The 18,630-nt window shown below is 47.1% G+C and overlaps 1 protein-coding gene across 5 annotated transcripts; it reads right to left on the bottom strand.

Annotated features, from left to right (window-relative positions):
- Positions 1-1,304: 1,304 nt before the first annotated feature.
- Positions 1,305-15,427, bottom strand: LARP6 (La ribonucleoprotein 6, translational regulator). Of its 5 annotated transcripts, none has more exons than XM_053364403.1 (3): positions 15,308-15,427; positions 3,551-3,746; positions 1,305-2,855 (listed from the first exon to the last, which is right to left on the bottom strand). In XM_053364403.1, the coding sequence occupies exons 2-3, from the start codon at positions 3,590-3,592 to the stop codon at positions 1,764-1,766; spliced, it is 1,134 nt and encodes a 377-aa protein (XP_053220378.1). In that variant the 5' UTR covers positions 3,593-3,746; positions 15,308-15,427; the 3' UTR covers positions 1,305-1,763. The 5 variants fall into 5 exon arrangements, with proteins under 5 accessions (XP_053220378.1, XP_053220376.1, XP_053220377.1 ...); XM_053364401.1 differs by lacking the exon at positions 15,308-15,427 and adding an exon at positions 14,842-14,968; XM_053364402.1 differs by lacking the exon at positions 15,308-15,427 and adding an exon at positions 14,534-14,729.
- Between the last annotated feature and the right edge of the window lie 3,203 nt (positions 15,428-18,630).

Genomic DNA, 18,630 nt, shown 5'->3' with positions numbered 1-18,630 from the left:
AGTGCTATTTTTCTAGAAAAAGAGGTGCCAGAATTCACCATGAACACCCTCCCTTGTTCTCTTAGAATGGCAATGGCACCCACCAGAGAGGTGCCAGAACTGAGTTCCGAATCCAGTGTGTTCCGGCTGGAAAAAAACCATTGGCAGTGGATTCATGGCAGTAGAGGAGTTGGTGGTGGCAGGTGCACAATAAGAGCAGCGGGGGCAGCATTTTCTGCTTTGCCTCTAGCAGCAAAACTTCCTTGGCTGGCCCTGCCATCCATTCCGTAGTGGGGCAGGGTAGTTGTTTTTCCTCCATGGTGTCAGGGAGTGGACTGAGGAGGAATGGTGGGAGCCCCACCCCCTTCTCCTGAATCTTCCCAAGGGCAGGAGGACAGTATTGATGCAGAACAGTGGTTTGCAGAAGGGCATAGTCTAGAGGGGGAAAGCTGGGAAATAGTGGGTGAGGAGCAGCTAGAAGAGGAAACACCAGGAGAGAGACAGCTGGCAGATTCAGTGTCCTTGGACAGCATTCCTGACCCCCCCTTCGCCTAAGACTAGACGGGCTTTGAGAGTGATAGAACAAAAAGCGCAACAGCAGCAAGCTCAGATTACCCGATGTAGGAGTGGCATAGATTAATGGAGACGGGGGGGGGTGATTTTAGGGAGATATGCATTCCTTTGTCTCCTGCTGTGATTATTAAAGAAACTCTGATAAGAACGCTCCTTTTGTTTGATCTTACAATCACTGCCACCGGGGAAGGGATCTAATTCCCCAAAGTCTGACGCATAAGCATCTCACGTCCTGCAGTCTGCCACATCACTTTCCCCAACTGTATTTCCCATTAACCTTTAGATTCCTCAGAACAAAATCTTATCAAGGATCATGAACAGCTTACCTGAATAAAAACAACCCCACTGTTGCTGGTTTCTCTCTGAAATACACAACCATGCCCACTCAGAGGCATTCTCAGATTATGCAGGTGGGCGATGTCTAGGTCCAAATAACCGGGTGACCCCACACAAACTAATGGCCTACCCTAGAATGTGCCACAGTGATCCAATAACTTCCCCCACCTCCAACCTAGATGAATGTAGCAAATTTTGGTTCAAGTGTTTACAGATTCCCTCAGAATTTGTGTAAATATTTTCCATCATAGCAGGGCCCCAAAATTCACTTCATATTAGTTTCGCTGAACCCAGTATTCTTTGCAACACTCAAGGGTCCTGCGGAGCAGGAGAAGACAAAGCAAGCCCATGTCTGAAAACAGTTTTATACATTCCACAATCCAATCCACACCTGCTTGGCTTTAAGCCTGATGAGCCAGGAGATAAAACATTTTTTTATGTTTGTGGCTTTTTATTCATACCAATACACTTTTTGTCTAAAAAAACACTCAGAATTGTCTTTTTGACAGTCAACGCTAGCAATATATCAGAAACTCCAGAGTTCCTTTCAAAGATTACATACAAGAGAGGCTTCGACATACTGTTAAAATAATGGGTACAACTCTGACCATTGCACACACTAAAATATATTTGCACTTTGCAAAATAAAAAGGTTTCCCCCCCCTAAAATGTTTGGTTATTCCTGGTATAAAAAAGAGAAGTAAAATGCAGCATAGCTGAGATTTCAGCCAAAATAAAATAAAATGAAGACAACATATAGATTTAAGTGCGAATATAAACATACAAAGCTACACAGATAGAAAAGCTTTTTTTTAAAAAAAGGAAAATACTACAGCAATGCAAGTCCTTGAGCAGGACAACACTGGAACAGTCCATCAGTTCAATGCACCACACGAAGCGTCTTCGTTCTTTGTGGGCCTGTTCCTTTCGTGGCAGTTATAGAATCCCTTCGTACCATCAGGGCCCCTGGGCAGACGCAGAACACCAACGGGTAACCCAACTGCAGTCAGTATTTTGGGACTCTGCATTGGGCTGCCTACAGGACTTTTCTCTTGTGTCAGAGTCTGAGCTTGCCGCCGCCTCTGGACCCACGGACTGCTGGAAGGAGTAACACTACTGTCTGATGAATAATCCATGCATCTCCTTGATGTCTCAGGGCTGGTGCTCAGGCTAAGCCTTCCTTCTCCAGCAAGTGGGGACATCCTGGACACTTTACGCAGTGCAGAAGGGCTGCTCCAAGGGCTGGATCTTGGAGACACGTTTGGGCTAAGATGATTGTTCTGGTAGGCAGAAAGACTCAATTTGTTGGAAGAGTTGTTTCTGCGCCCAGACATGGGTGATGCTGGGTTGCTCTCAGGCTCGGAGGAGCTGTTGGCTGAAGATTCGTCACCAATGAACTGAAGTTCTTCAACCCTCTTGTTCACTGAACGCGTTTTGCTGAGAGCCTTGCTGGAGTCTTCTTCACGGTTCTTGTCTTTGAGGACCTTCTTTTTTGGAGGCTTCATTCCAATGAGGATAACCTTCATGGCAGTTTCGTTGTCCCTGATGCACATAGACTCGTGAGCTTTGATAGCAGCATCTACCTCTTCAAACTCGATGATCGCACATTCTTTGGTTCCCACTTGGCTGTATCGGCTGCTGAATCTCTTGATATCTGGTGGAAGATCCCGACCAGGCTTGAGGATGCGAACCGACGAAATGACACCAAACCTGACAAAGGCTTTGAGGAGATGCTCCATTATCTTCTCTTGAACACATCCATTCTCTTGTCCTCTATCTGGAGGATGGAGATCAGAAACCAAGCAGATGTCATAGACAAGCAGCATCTTGCTTGGGAGATTCTCGCTAGGGAAGACGGGAACAGGAGTGTTACGACGGACCTTCCTGTTGTCTTCATTCAGCTCCAAAACATCAGAATATTTCAGGGCATAAGATGTGGTTCTCCAGTCACGGGTCAAGTGTTTTACCTGTAAGGGAAAGGTAGCTCATTGAGAAAAGGCAAAAACATTCCTCTTCTCCCAGGCCTTTGGCTACTTGAACTATCTATGGTCTTTTAAACTGTTGAGGGTATTGTTTTCGTTTCTTTCTATGTTATGTCTTTTGTGGTTTTATATTGTAAACAGCCCTGTGATCCTCAGGTCAAGGGTACTATAGAAATTCAAACAAACAAATAAACAAAACACCAGAATAGTATGACATAGCCATGAGTGAATGGGAGAAGCTTTCATTCACTTGCATAATTTGCCATTAGCCTGGCAGACCAAGGGACACAGGCACACACAACCCACTTCAGGCTGCTGGAGGGAGCAGCAGGACACTCAGTGGCTCTGTGCTGGGCCAGCTGCATATCCTGCAAGACAGCCAGGACTGCATTCTTGCATTGTAGGGGGTTGGGTTAGATGACCCTTGGGGTCCCTTCCAACTCTATGATTCTATGACTGCCTCCTGCAGCTTTAGGCTGCCTGCATGGCCCATGCAATTGAAAGACAGCAAAGCTTTCTTATCATGGAAATGCCCTCTGGTATCCAAGTTCTGGGCTGACACACAAAGGAAAAGGGACAGGAAGGGAAAACCATATGCATATAGGAGCATAGCCTGAATGGACTCTGCTGGCCCCTCTGGTTGAAGCAACACTTTGCAGCCACCATGCAACAAAGCTCACCTTTTTGAAAGATGTCAGGAGCTTGACACTGACGTATCCCATCTTGTTCCTCCGAACATGCTTCAGGAGAAAGGCATCTTTTTCAAGGTTTTCATCTGAGAAGTAATACTCAATCTGGGCCACTAGCTTCACGATCAGCTCCTGCTCCGGAGGTTTCCAGTTGTGGCCAAAGTCATCCCCGTCATTCTCACCACCACTAGGAAGAGAGAGAAAAGAAGACGATATTGCTCAACACACCTTGATGTCTTATTACAATTTTACACCTGCATTTCTGCTTCTTCCAAGGGAAATATTGCTGCAAGCTGGAATCATTCTTGCAAGGCTACTTTCAGAAGAGAGTCCTTCTGACCTACAGAAGCATTTCTTCTAATGGAATCACCTGAATAGGAAACTAAAATGATGGTTTCATGTGGCACTTAATATGCAGCTATGCAACAATGGACCTACTATGATGTTTCCTCAGAATTAAGCCTTGTTCAAGCAATGTTCTGAGAAATGTTAATTATTATTTTCCCATTTGTAGCTTCTATTTGCTGTTGCTTCCTGTTTAGTGTGACAGTGCTGTTACCGATTAATTGCTCCTTCGCCTGTCGGTTCCTGATCCAGATTAATTACTGGTTTTGTTTTTCTTTATCTTTACTGCGATATACTGTCTTTTTGCTATTCCAAAATAACTATTTCACAATAAAAAAATAAAAAATAAAAGTGGCAGGAGAGCCGCCATCATGACTCTCCTGCAGGGAACTAGAAGTGACGGATTTTGCACTTCTAAACCTTTGTACTTCTAAAAGCCACAAGCGGAAGCTTCTAATTCAAAGGCAATGCTAGCACTGAAAAGCTTCAATAGCACTTTGCTATTCTACACCCGTTTGAGTGGCGCTGCAACCATATTTTAAAATTAAAAGAAGAAAACAAGGCGCCATGAATCAGGCCCAAAGGAAAACAAAATCAATGAAATGTAATGGGTTGCCAAGAATAAAGTCTGTAAGAATCAAGTACGGTATGCAGAACATTAATGAACAGTAGCAATTCTAGATGGTAACCAAAGTCTTATGAGGTTGTCCGTTTTCATTCACGTGTCACAATGTGACAGAGCATGTGAAATCCATGTATTAGAGGGAGAACTGGACATGATTGCCAGCCCTGGGAATGATGACGTACTGGTAATAATAATAAAATCTGTGCACTTCACAAGGTTGACAAGCTTGTTTGACTTACTGATGTCAGGCCCAGAAAAACACATTTTTACTTTGCAGAAATCCAAAGCCATGAAACACTAAATCCTGCAACTTATGTAGAACAATTTAAGGCACCAATTACCAATCCTATATAAGAACCCAATAAGAGCCCTAGGACTGGATTAGACCACAGGCCCATCTGTTCTCACAGTGAACAAGCCTCTCCCTTTGGAGAGCCCACAGGCAGGATTTAAGAGGACCAGCCCTCTCCCCTCTTGTGCCCCTAAGCAGGCACAAGACTGGAGGGGGCATACGGCCATCGTGGCTATTTCTGTGGCTATTTATATACCTTTTAATCAACAAAAGTCTCTAAGTGCTTTACATAAAACAATATGAAATATTCCAAAGAAAATACTGATAAAATCCCCAGATACATGGAAGTGTGCTTTTAAAACAGGAGACATGTAGGTGTCTCCTCCCATATATATAAAGAGAGGGAGAGAGACAGAGAGAGGGTGCTCAAAGTCAACCATTTAAAAACAAATACATATATATATATATATATATATATATATATATGAGAATGAATTACATGTCTGGGTAGGCTTGCCCAAACATAAAAGTTTTTAAGCAGGCATCAGAAACAGTGCAGAGAAAGCCCCTTCCTAATATTAACAGTACCCACTGACAGCCTTATCAATCACTACATCTTCTGCAAACAAAAACCACATGTTTTAGTCACCTCTCTCTAGTCCCCAAGGGCAGTAAAAGCTACTTTGTTAAGTGATGGAATTATGCCAGGTCTTGATAAATGGATGGCCCACCAGAGATGTGATTCATCAAGTGCTGTTGTCTTACAAGTGTCACTTGGTCTGGAAAAAAAGAGAGCAAAGATGCTGAATACTGCTCTCCCCCATCCCAATTTTAAAACATAGATTGTGTTTTTCGAATATATCACACTGAAGAGTGCAATATACTCTTGTGCCTCAGCAGCTTTGGAGAGGCAAAGAACATAGGATTAGCCTTGACGTGTGCCTGTGTTTGGATTGTCTGATGACTCACAGGCAGATGAGTCACAATCTAATGTGGTTGTTTTTCTGGCTCCTTGATCATTTCTTTTTTGGATTTCGCCGTCTCCATAATTTTGCACCCCTCCTCTTCCCTTACCACCCCCCACTGGATATTTCAAATGCAGATTGCTAGGCTCTGTGGAGGCATTGGGGGTTCTCCTTCTCCACCTGCTGCACTGCTCACATACACACATGGATTCAATAGCAGATGCATTCCTGCCATTTCAAAAGGGAGGCTCCATCAGCCACACTGGGCAGAAGCAAAATGCAGAGGGGCTTGGGTTGCCTGAGCCCTTGTATCCCAGCTCTACGATGGAGATCTTCTGGAGGTTGTCCCCCATGTTACAGAGGCCCAGCTGGCTTCAACTAGAAGCTGGACATTTGGTGGCACTGGTCCCTTCCAACTGAGATTCAGAACAGGAATCCTCGCTTTTGATTCTGGAGACCCATAACTGATAATAACTGTCCAAACTAGGTTATCTTGGAATACTGCTATGTATACCCTCTAGAAAGATGGGGAGCACTTGGATCAAAACACATTAATAATACCTGAGATGCTATTGAAACATTTTCATCAATTTGAATAATATGGCAACACATGTCCAAAAAAATAATTTGACCTTTTCTCCCCCACTAAAATGACTTTGTGGGGAGAGCAGACTCTAAAAATAGGGAAATAAATGGGGATATGGAAGAGCTGAATAAATTCGGCCATATTAACATTAGGCCAATTGATAGACGAGAAGGATGAATTTTATGTATAGTCCTTGTTAAGAGTTATGTTAAGGGTAATATGAATTACCCTTAAATGCTCAATGGCAATATGTTCAGATAAAGGATTGGCTAACTACCACTTATGGACCAGTAGCTTAAAACAGCTGATTAACTCTTATGTAACAAATACACCCCACTATCACCTTATACAAATGTTTTTTAGCAGCAAACCAGTTTGAAATACAGATATTAAGGGAGGAAGTGTAAGAAAGAACTTGAAGTCTCAATCTCAACCAAGCAATGGGAAACTGTATTCTCTAACAGGGGTGTCTCTAGACCTTAAACTAAGACTCATACAACAAAAAAATAATATTTAGAATTTACTGGATTCCATTACATTTGTTCATGAAAGTGTTATCTAAGACATTGAGCTGCTGGAGATGTAACAAGGACAATGCTTCTTTAAAATATATGTTCTTACAATGTTCTACATTGGCAGAGGGTAATAGAAAGGATTAATGTGACTGTGTGGAAAACTCTTAGATTTGCAGAAGAAAATATCATTTTGAATTATATACCAAATACATGGAACCTAACAAAGGGACAATATGAATGGACTCTGCACCCTTACTATGGCAAAAATACAGGTATTGATGAACTGGAAGAAAAAAATGAGGTTCCCTTCAACGAATGGAAAAAAAAATATGTACAGTATAAACTTGCAACACATGAACAAGTTGCGTACAAACATATACTTGCCATGGACAAATTTAATGATATTTGGAAATCATTTTTATACACTGTATTAGGTTAGGTTTAGGATAAGTGAAATAACGATCTTGTAATGTTTATGTTTTCTTCTTCTTTTCCTCTTTTGTCTTTTTAAAAATTCTTTTTATTCTTTTATCTTTTTTACACGGGTGTATCTTAACAATTGTTATTTTTTCATGTCTTGTATTACCTTGTGCACTTATAATTTTATACTGGGTGCAACTATTCTTTTTATTTTTCATATATGTATAACCTGCCCAATCCAGTGAAGAAACAGCTGAGTGAGCTGTTACGCCTGCACTTCAAAAGAATGGAAACCTTTAATGCCATGGACTCTCAAGGCCTGCTTCACTGCCTTGTTTCTTAAAGAGGTGCCATTAGCATAACCGCCCCCACATTTCAGGAGGGCAAATCGGGGCACCCCCCTCCATTGCCCCCCTCCAGCTGCCGGCTCCTTCACCCACTTGCTCCTTCACTGCCGCTGCCACCCCACCGCCACCCTTCCTTCCCCCACACCTTCACCTGCAACCTCCTACTCTGTGGCCTCCTCTTCCTCCTCCAAGGCCTTGACCAAAGTTGCGTCAACTGGCACCCAAGGGAGAAGCTGCTACCCTCCAGCCCTCCTCACTCTGGTGTGAGCCAACTGACTCACACCACAGGGCAGGACAAAAAAACGCCTGTCTTTGGGTCCCACATGCTGGTGTGGCCAGAGCACAGGAGTCAAAATGGGACATCCAGGATTGGGCGGCTTCTGTCCATCTGGGATGTCCCACCTAAAACGGGACACTTGTGCGCTATGCACTAGGAAGTTGCCTCTTGCCAGTTTAGACTGTTTTTCTAGCCAGGGATTTTCCACTCTGATTGACAGCTGACTTTCCTGGGGGTGAGGAAGAAACAGCCCTCTCTCATCACCAGCTGCCTGGCCCTTTCAAGTTGCGGAGCTTCTTGAGATTGAACCAGAAGGTGTCTGGCGCTCTGCCATTGAGTCACTAGGATTCCTTCTCAACTTTTGTTTAAAGGGTTTGAGACAATTTTGTTTGCCTCAGCCAATGAGAGAGAAACACACACACACTTCAACTTTATATCAGTAGTTGCGTACTCATTTCTAAAACAGCCAAAATATAATTTGGGAATTAACAGCTGCATTTTGCAAATGACAGCTCTGCAAGGGTGGCAGCCGGAAGGGAAAGCAACACCTTGACTTGGTAAAGGAGGTTAGAAACAGCTGTTATTTTACTTTTCAAGAGAGGGAAGTGCAGACCACACGTGTATAACACTTCCCTGCTCAACTGGGCTGGAAACACTGGTGTCATGTCCTTCTCCAAAGCACATGTAAAAGTTGCAAGCATTTCCTTTTTCCTTCCAAGAGTGGAAAGAAACACAGGAGGGTCTTAAGGGATCAGGGTAAAAGAGCAGGAAAAATGTTCTCTAGTTGTCGTTCCTTTCAACAGTGGAATTTTTAATGTGTGTATGGCTTTTTTTCAGCAGGAACTCGCATTCATTGTGAGTTCTGGCACCTTTTCTTCTAGATATAGATATAGATATAGATAGTGACGTGAGTGGCGCTGTGGTCTAAACCACTGAGCCTCTTGGGCTTGCCGATCGGAAGGTTGGTAGTTCGAATCCCTGTGACAGAGTGAGCTCCCTTTGCTCTCTCCCAGCTCCTGCCAACCTAGCAGTTTGAAAGCACACCAGTGCAAGTAGATAAATAGGTACTGCTGGGGCGGAAAGGTAAATGGTGTTTCCGTGTGCTCTGGCACTTGACACAGTGTTCTGTTGAGCCAAAAGAGGTTTAGTCCTGCTGACCACACGACCTGGAAAGCTTTCTGTGGAAAAACACCGGCTCCCTTGGCCTGAAAGCGAGATGAGAGCCACAACCCCATAGTCGCCCTTGACTGGTCTTAACCATCCAGGGGCCCTTTACCTTAGATATAGATATAGATATAGATGATATAGATATATAGATGTTGTTGTTTTATAGTTTGCTGATTATTCACTAATTTGTGGTTGTAATTTAGCTAACATGACCCACTCTGGGACCTTAGGGTGAAGAGTGGGTAAGAAATACCAAAAATAAAATAAGTTAATGAAATCCCATTAGCATCCAGGTTCACAAAGTTACCACGATGGTACCCAAGCCTAGTTTCTACACACATGCAACATACACCAGTATAGCTTATTTACTGAATTAAGCAGAATTCAGGATAGAAAATGTTGCGTGTAGTTTCCTGCAGGCACTAAGGTGGTCATGGGGTGGTGAGGTCGATGGGGCATCCAGTCTCACCCTGTTAGCATGCTATTTTTGCACTTGCCAGAAACGAGGAAGCATATAGAGGGTATGTGTGTACGGAGAGTCTAAGACAGGCCATAATCTCCTTAGTACCCCTGAAAATCTCTTTGTTCTGAGTCATACTTTCCAACAAGGAGATGGTACTGCTTCAGGTCAACCCTCTGCATGTCTACTCAGAAGTAAGCCCCTTGCAGTCCAAGTGCATCAAGGACTTCCACCCAGCAAGGGAATACTGTCACAGGGGAAGAGCACCTATTTCTTACAAATGCAGAGAGCTGTCTGCAAGTCAGCATAGTGTAGCAAAAAGCCACCTTAAAAAAGGGAAATTCTTCTGCTGGTGTCTGCATTGGGCAGGGGTCGTGTTTAGGGTTTTTTATTGATATAAAATTTTTGTATGTGTAAATTGTTGGATTTGTTTGTGTGTTTTGCTGATGTTTTATTTATTCCTTATGACTACTTTTGTTATGTTGTAATTACATATATATTTTTCATGCTGAAAGCCACCTTGAACATGGTTTGAACTATGGAAAAGGAGGGACTCCCTTGGGTGGGAGAGCCACTGTGTGGAGGCACCTCTTTATTTTCTAACCAAACATGATTTGGATGCTGGTGGGACAAGAATGAGAGAGACCCTTTCTTCTGGCACCCCCTCACAACAATTCGGTAGCCTACCAGAAAGTTTTTCAGGTCACACACACCATTTTGATTTGGGTTACGGCTATCAGTTAGTTAGCAAGCCCAGGTGGGACTTCTGGATGTGCTTCCTACTTACTGAGCAAAAGCTATTCTGCTTCGGACCCCAGAGTCCTGGTTACTGGGTAAACATTATCCAGAGTTCATTTAGATCTCTCCCTGTCCCTCCCCCCACAATGCTACACACCCTCTAAATGTATGCATTATTGAAACCTATTCAAAAGTCAAGTGAAACCAGTAGTAGGGGAAAAAGGGAGAGACAGGCACAGAATGCTGCAGAGCTACTATTCTACGCCACTGCTATGGGGGATGCCCAGCGTCAGCTCATTAAGATAGCGGCAATCCAAGATTATGCCTAGGATCTTCCAGATCCATTTATTTCTAGGTGACTCCTTGCAAGCAGCCAGTAGTGCGTCACAGTCCAGAGGGAGACTTCAACAAGCCAATCACACTAATTAACAGCAGCTTCCTAACAGGCCGTCCTGCCCTATTTCACTAATCTCTGAGTGATGCAGCCACCCTAATCTTTTTTCCTCCACCATGAAAACAACCACCTGCCCACTGCTCCAGAGTCTTGATGGAAACAGGTGCCCAGCAGGTCACTCGTTCATATGCGTGCGTGCCTGCGTAAGACTGCAACACACACCCATACATCCAGCACAGCCAAAACACCCCCATTCTCCAAGTGTCATTTGGAGATAGCAAGCAGAGACTCATACACTCCCTTAAATGAAAGTCATAGCCACATTGATGTGAGTTTCAGTTAAAGAACCCATGGTCTGAAGTGGATTTGTAAAGTGTAGTCCAGTGCAATCTCCAGTTAAAGGGTGTGGAAGGTGACAGGTCTTGGTGTCCCCAGTGGTGCAGTTAGGTGATTTTAGAATTTGAACTTAATGGTTTCAGTCTCTCTCCCTCCCCCCCTCCCCCCCTCCAAAATGTGATAAGCTGGTCCTACTGCCCTTGGGAGTCCTCCTGCTCATTTGGACAGGTGGGGCACTGTGCATCTGCCCCCAAGTCCTGCCCTGGCACCACTGCCCATCCCTCTCTTGCACAGGAGAATCATAAATTCACTTCTCAAGATTAATGACCCTGAACTGAATTTGCAATAGAATTAGAAGTGGTTGTGTCTGCTGTTTGTTATGTACTTTAGATCACCTTGTTATGACACAATTTCCCTAAATCTGTGACTTTCCTTTCTTGATTCATTCATCTTACTGTATTTCTTCCATAACATTTCATCAAGGAAGCTACTTTCTCTTAGGAAAAGGTTTCTGTGTTCACTGTTCCAAGCGGTGGTGCTGGCTATTAGCTTAGATAGCTTTAAAAGTGAATCAGGCAAATTCAGGGAGGAGTGGAACCTGCACATCTAGCAAGGGAAGATAAAGTGCTAGGAAGTAACAGAGGGGTTCACTCTGGGGCCCGATTATGGGCTTCCTAGAGGCATTTGGTTTGGCACCATGGTAAGCAGGATGCTGGGCTAGACTAGATGGGCCACAGGGTTCCTGGTCCAGAGGGGTTCCTGGAAGCAAAGCCTTACAAGGAATGGGTATATCTAAGCTGGAGAAGAGAACATTAAGGGCACAGAGGATAAGCTGACTTCAAACATCTGACTTCAAACATCTGTTATGTGGACAATACAGATATGTTCAGTGTATGGGAAAGGCAGGGAACCAAATCTGGGCTCAACATGAGGCACAGCATCTCAGTGATGATGTTTGACAGTGGGGCAAACTCCCTTCACTAGAGGTATTTAATCCCCCCCCCCCAATTTTTAAAATTAATTTTCCAAATTTATAAGAAACATAAAAGAAAAACATTACAATATAAAAAAGACAAATGAACAAACATATATCCTAACTGTTAACATCCCACTTTAATTATCATTATTGGATGACTTCCTCAAGTCTCCCTAGCTGAGTTTCCATATAACTCATTGCAGCAGTTTTCCAATATCTAATTTCGAATAAAATTAACTTATTCAAATAACATCTGTCTCTCTCTTCATAGTGTTCTCTATCCATAATGTTACACAATTTAACATATTTAACTCCTAGGCCAATTTGGTACTTACAAATAATCCTACTTATGTTATCTTAGAATATCTAACCAGATCGTTCACTGGAGGTATTTAAGCAGAGGCGGGAGGTCCATCTGTCAGGGAGGCTGTAACTGTGGATCCTGCATTGAGCAGCTGGTAGGACTAAAGGACCTCCAAGCCCCGCCCCCCTCACGTTCTTCATGAAAGCAGAAACTTTATGGGTGGTGGAGAAAAACCCATTTGGCACATCCTTAGCTGGCGGCATTAACCGCCCCCCCCCCGGAGGACAACATCGGTAATAAGGCTGGCGAAGGTGCAGCCCTCCAGATGTTGCTGAATATCAACCCTCCTCAGCGGAGAGTTCAAGCCCCGCACCATCTGGAGGGGCCACCGGCTGCCCACCCCGAACTTGTAAGCGCTTCCGAAGGTGGCGTGCTGACACCCTCCCAGCGCACCAGGGAGCAGAGCCAGACGGATTTCGCGGGATGGAAAAGTAACGGAGGTCACCTCCTTCTGCTCATCCGCTCCCCCTCGGGGGCATCAGATTACAGCGCAGCGCAGCTCCCCCCCCCCCGCCAGTGCCAGGTCAGCAGGAGATCCCTTCCTCTCCCCTGGGGCGGGGTGGGGGGAACCTCGTCTCCCAGGCTCCCGGCCAAAGGCGACTTTGCAGCATCGCATGGGCTGGACAGGGCGAGCGCCGCTTGGTGCAACATCCGGCTCCAGTTGCGCGCAGCTTCCTGCAGGATTTGGGAGCCTCTTGGGTCGCGTCACGCGGCGCCTGCGTCAGCTACTGCGCTAGGATCCCCTTGAGGATACGGGGCACCCGTCCGCTCCTTGCCGGGGGGAGAAGCTAGCCCGCGTGCCCCTTGGCAGGGGAGCCTCTGCGTTGTTTATGGAAGGGGGTGTTTTAACAGCATCTATAGCAGGAGAGAATATGGAGCAATAGCAAAACATCATGCAAGGAGGGGGCAAGGGAAGGCGGGCCCGACGGGGGGGGGCGCGGGGAGGAGGATGTTATTCTCTCTTCCAGATGCTGCAACACTCTGAGGCTGTGCACACATGGCCTGCTTAAAACGCGAGGTCGTACTTTTCCTCAGTTCGAATCAAAGCTGCTTTGGGAAGGAAACACATCAAAGCAGAGCACCAGGGTGCATAAGGATTGTGGCAAAAGCTACGTGCGCACCGCTTCCCCAACTGCATGCAGAGTCAACGGAACTGTGGGGGCGGCCCTCTGCCCACCACCCCTGACAATTGGTCAGGCTGGGTGGGATGTCAATGGAAGGGGGAGTCCCGCAACATCTCGACAGTCACGGATTCCCCATCGCTGACAGAACGGGTTCTGAACTAAGGGCTGAGATTCTGTTCCTTCCTTGGTGGTGGAAGGCAGGTGGCAGCAGTTTTGCCAAGGTGAACAGTTCCAATGTTGGCTAAACAGTTGTTTTCTGCACAGCAGAGGGAAGGGAATGCTGGGAGTTCCCAGACTGCGCAATTGGAGAGGGGCAAATGTGAGGGGACAGGATAGGGAGGAATTGGGGTAGAAACGTTTTCACGGAAAGGGCGCCCCCATGCCCAAAGGGCAGCTATAAGGAGGACTGGGTTTTGGTTTTTTTATGGACCTCATTCTCTTCACATCTTGGCAGAGCCAAACTGGATGTGATACCAAATGCATCTTTAGCAATCACGGTGGAGTTTGTCGGAGAAGGGCACAGTTCAGCGACAGAGCCCATGCTCTCCATGCAGGAGGTCTCGGGTTGAAGCCCCTAAGTAAGGAGCTAGGGGGACTTGGTTTAATAAGACAGTTTCCTATGGTCATGGATAGATACCGTAGATAGATAGATAGATGATAGATAGATAGATAGATAGATAGATAGATAGATAGATAGACAGACAGACAGTAGCAGGTGAGCAAATTTTGACACTTCGAGTTGGGGGTGGGGGGTTCATGGAAGGGGAGGAAAGACTTAAGCCTGCTCTCTTGATATTCTGTGGAGCTGATGGAGTACCACACACACACGCACACACACCTGCCACCATTTTTTTAAAAGAATCCTGATACCACTCAGCATCGCATCTCTTTGGTCCAAAGATACAAAAAATAGAAATGTCTTCTTTGTGCATTGAATTAGTGCTAGTTACTGTGTGGATGGAATATGAGCTGAAGTGCATTATAGCAAATGCAGTCACAGACACCCGGCCACGCGTGCCTAAAAGGGTGACTGCGCACGTTACCTGGTCACTCTGAGCTGGATCCAAACTGCCTCCTTGTAGCTAACACAGGTCTGGAGGCTTAGCCAGCGGCTCCACCGATTCACCCGCCTGCTCTCCGGGGCGAGCTCCCCTCCATCATAGATGGAAACCGCTGAACTTCCTATGGAAGCTCGTGGGGGAAAAACTTCTATCTTTCTTTGCCTCCTCGCCCACTTTCTGTAAAGGAGAGTTTCCCCTTGCCATCGGGCTTTTTCTTTTGCAAAAGCCCATCACAAGGGCTGACACCTCTCCATTCCCCAAATGCAGAAATCCTAGACTTCGAGTCCTACCTCCCCAGCAGGAGCGGGAGACTTCGCGGGTGGATTGTCAGCCTTGTTCACTATTGCGGACTAATAGCGCCGTTTGGATCATCCACCAAATACCGCGAGTCAAGCCTCGCTAAACGGCTTCACGAAAGAAGAAGAAAAGAACCGCGTTTCTCTAGCCCAGCCAAACCCCACCTCTGCCCGGGGCTGGAGGGGGAAAGACCGGGAGCAGGTTTAGGAGCGGACTCCCGCCTGGCACCACATGCCACTCGCTCTGCAGTTGCCAAATAGCAGCCTTGAAGCGAGGGACACCGCCAGGCGCTGCCCGGGGACCTTTTCAGCTCCGGGACGCGCAGCTCACTTCCAGCCCCGCTGAATGCGGAGTCAACACGGGCCAAGCCAGCCCCGAAGCGGGAGATGGATGGCGAAGGGCGCCCAGGAAGCCAGGCCCGGGCAAGCGGGGCTCCCCCGCCCGGCGCCCCGTCCCTACCTGGACCTCCCGCCGCCGAAGCCGCCGTCCCGCCCGGCCTCGTCGTCGCTGCAGCTGCCGCTGCCCGCGGGCTCGAGACTCAGGCGCGCGTCCTCGTCCTCGCCGTCGAGCCGGGCATCAGGCGCCGCGGCCACGCGGATCTCCACGGGGCCGGCGCCCCCGGCCCGCCGCCCGCCCGCCTCCGCCATGCCGCGCCCGGAGCCTCCGCCTGCCGCGTCCCCCTCCGCCTCCTCGCCGCCGCCGGAGGAGCCGCCCTCCAGCCGCCGCTGCCCGCCTCCTCCAGCCGCGCAAAGCCGGGCGCGTCCGAGGCAGCCGCGCTGGCCTGGAGCCCAGGGCTCTCCCCGCTCCTCGGGTTTAATCCCCGCCACAACCCGGCGGGGCCGGGACTGGAGCCAGGTCCCCTAGGCAGCTTCAGGGCCAAGTGGAGAGGCGACTCCTGGTCTCTCTCACGTCCGAGTCTAACCCCTACACCACACCGGGCTGACCAGGGATGGAACTAGCAATGGTGGCTCTAGGGGCAGGCAGATGGTCAGGTCCCCACAATTCAGCCCCCCTCCAAACCCCACCGGTCTCCTTTATAGTCAGCTGGTCTATCTGAAGCAAGTCTCAGGAACCTAGTCCAGGTGTTTGAGGGCATCAACCAGCATACAGACAGCTGTGATCTGGTTGACATAGTGTCCTTGGACTTTCAATAAGCTTTCACTGATGAGTAAGATTAGCAGTAACCATGGAATAAGAGGAGAGGTCCTCTTGGGGATCAGGAATTGGTTAAGAAGCTGGAAGCAGGAACAGTTTGTCAGATATTGGAATGGAGAGAGCTTTGGGGTGAGCAGTGAGGTGGCCAAGTCTTCAATACTAAAATGTTCAGGTTGAAACAAAAAGATATTGTGAATAACTCCAAAATGATCTATCCAAATGGAGTGAAAAGGCAGTAAAATGGTGATGTGATTCAATCTAAACCAGTGTCAAGTGATAACATATCAGGGCAAAGCCCCTCAACTTCATATGAATGCTCAAGGGTCTGAACTGGCAGCAACTGACAGGAATGAGCCCTTAGGGTCATAGTGGACATCTGAAGATGTTGACCTAGCCGTGAGAAAGGCAAATTCCATGCTATCATAGGAAAGGAACGGAAAATGCAACTGCTGATGCTATTACACAAGTTGATTGTACAGTCGCATTTGGATATTGTAGAGCTGGCAAACTTGGTTCAGAAAAGGGCAGTGAAAATGATCAAGTGGGACATTTTTGTTCAGAGAAAAGACAAGAAAGAGGTGACATGATAGAAGTTTATAAAATTATGCCTGGCAGGAAGAACAGGGGTGGAGAAAAGTTTTTCTGCCTCTCATAGCGCTACAATTTCAGTACCTACTTATCTACTCGCGATGGTATGCTTTTGAACTGCTAGGCTGGCAGGAGTTGGGACAAAGCCACAGGAGCTCACCCCATTGTGTGGATTTGAATTGCTGAGCTTAGGATCATCAAGCTTGATGGTTTTGATGACTTGGAAAGCTGTCTGCAGATGAACACCGGAGATGAGCGCTGTACCCCATAGTCAAATTTGACTAGACTTAACTGTCCAGGGGTCCTTTACCTTTACCTACAACTTGTGGACTTTCAATTAAGTTGAATGTTGAAAGATTCAGGACTGATAAAAGATAGTACTTGTTCATGTAGTGCATATTTAAACTATGGAACTCCCTCCCAGAAAAGGCAGTGATGGTCACCAACTTGGAAAGGCCTGGACCAATTCATGGAGGAGAGGTCTATCCATGGTTGGTAGCAGTGATGGCTGTGCTCTGCCTCCAGAACTGAAGGAAGCAATGCTTCTGAGTACTCCTTGCTGGAAACTACAGGAGGGGAAGCAGTTCTTGTGCTCAGGTCCTCCTTGTTGTTTCCCACAGGCATCTGGTCAGCTACTGGGAGAAGAGGATGCTGGACTAGATAATAGAATAGTAGAGTTGGAAGGGACTCCAAAGCTCATCTAGTTCAACCTCCTGCAGTGCAGGAATCTCAACTAAATCCAGCAGATTCTTCCAATGTCCTTAAATAACGCAATGGCATATTCTCCAGATGCTGCTGAAGCCCAGCTCCCCCATCCCTGAGTATTGGCCACGGAGGCCAGGGCCTGATAGGAATCCGGCAACATCTGGCGGGCCACATGTTCCCCAGCCCTCGCCATAGGGGTGGAGCAAGGCAGGTGCCTCATGCAACCCACACCTCCAGCTTCCATGTGAATGTTGCTAAAAGGGTAGTCAGGAGGTGTCACCTCACTCCCTTTGTGACCTAGCTGGTTGCACCTGACATTTGGCCACAGGAGCAATGCCTCGACCTCTTCCACATGCGCTACATCAGGAAGATTCTGGGCATCACATGGCAGGACAGAACTACAAACAAAGATGTGCTGTTCCAAGCTCATGTTACCAGCATGCTTGCACTTCTGTCTCAGAGACATCTATGCTGGGTTGGTCATGTCCGCAGAATGGAAGATGGCAGGATCCTCAAGGACCGGTTCTGGGAGGGGAGATGGCTTCAGGCAAAGATGTCTGCCAACATGATAAGAGGGCAGGCAGCATTAACCCTGTCATGTGGGAATCCCTGGCAGCACCTGGAGACAGCATGTTGTGTATCCACAGCAGTGACCACAGGAGGAATGACCACTGAGAGGAGTGTAGAGAGAAGAAATTCCCTAGTGCATCTGCAGCGGCACAAGCGAATACCTTCATCTGCCCCAGCTGCAACAAAACATGTCTCTCCTGTATCGGTCTCTCCAGTCAAAGCTGGTGCTGTAACCTTCCAAGTGCGCTCCTCCTTTATCTCCTGAGACAGATGGATGCCAACAACAACAATTTATTAAGTTTAATGGCCTCTTTCTCTTGCAGCGGGCAACAAAACTGCTAGCATATTTTCCAAGCTAAGCAGGGTGCAGCATGCTTTTGAATTAGATGGGAGACTGGCACGTGTCAGTATTCCTGCATTGCAGGGGGTTGGACTAGATGACCCTCGGGATCCCCTCCAACTCTACGAGTCTATGATTCTCGAGGCGCCTTTACAAAACCGAAAGAAAGCCCTGTGCTCCCACTGAGAGCGTCCCCGTGAAGGCCGATGTCTTTAAAGTCGGCGCGTAGCCCTCCAGGATGCTGATGGACTCCAACTCCCATCAGCCTCAGCCAAGCGCTGCCAGTGCTGAGGGCTGATGGGAGTTGGAGTCCAGGAAAGTCGAGAGGTCCCGCCCCGGCAAGTTCGCTTCGAAGCCTTGAGAGAAAGGAGGGAGCGGGAGGGCGGGGCCTTGTCCGGAAGCGCCGCGGTTGCTATGGCGACTG

The sequence above is a fragment of the Podarcis raffonei genome, chromosome 14 (assembly GCF_027172205.1).
Source record: "Podarcis raffonei isolate rPodRaf1 chromosome 14, rPodRaf1.pri, whole genome shotgun sequence".
Classification (NCBI taxonomy): Eukaryota; Metazoa; Chordata; class Lepidosauria; order Squamata; family Lacertidae; genus Podarcis; species Podarcis raffonei.
The sequence above is the reverse complement of the archived record's forward strand: the minus strand, read 5'-3'. Positions and strand labels throughout refer to the sequence as shown.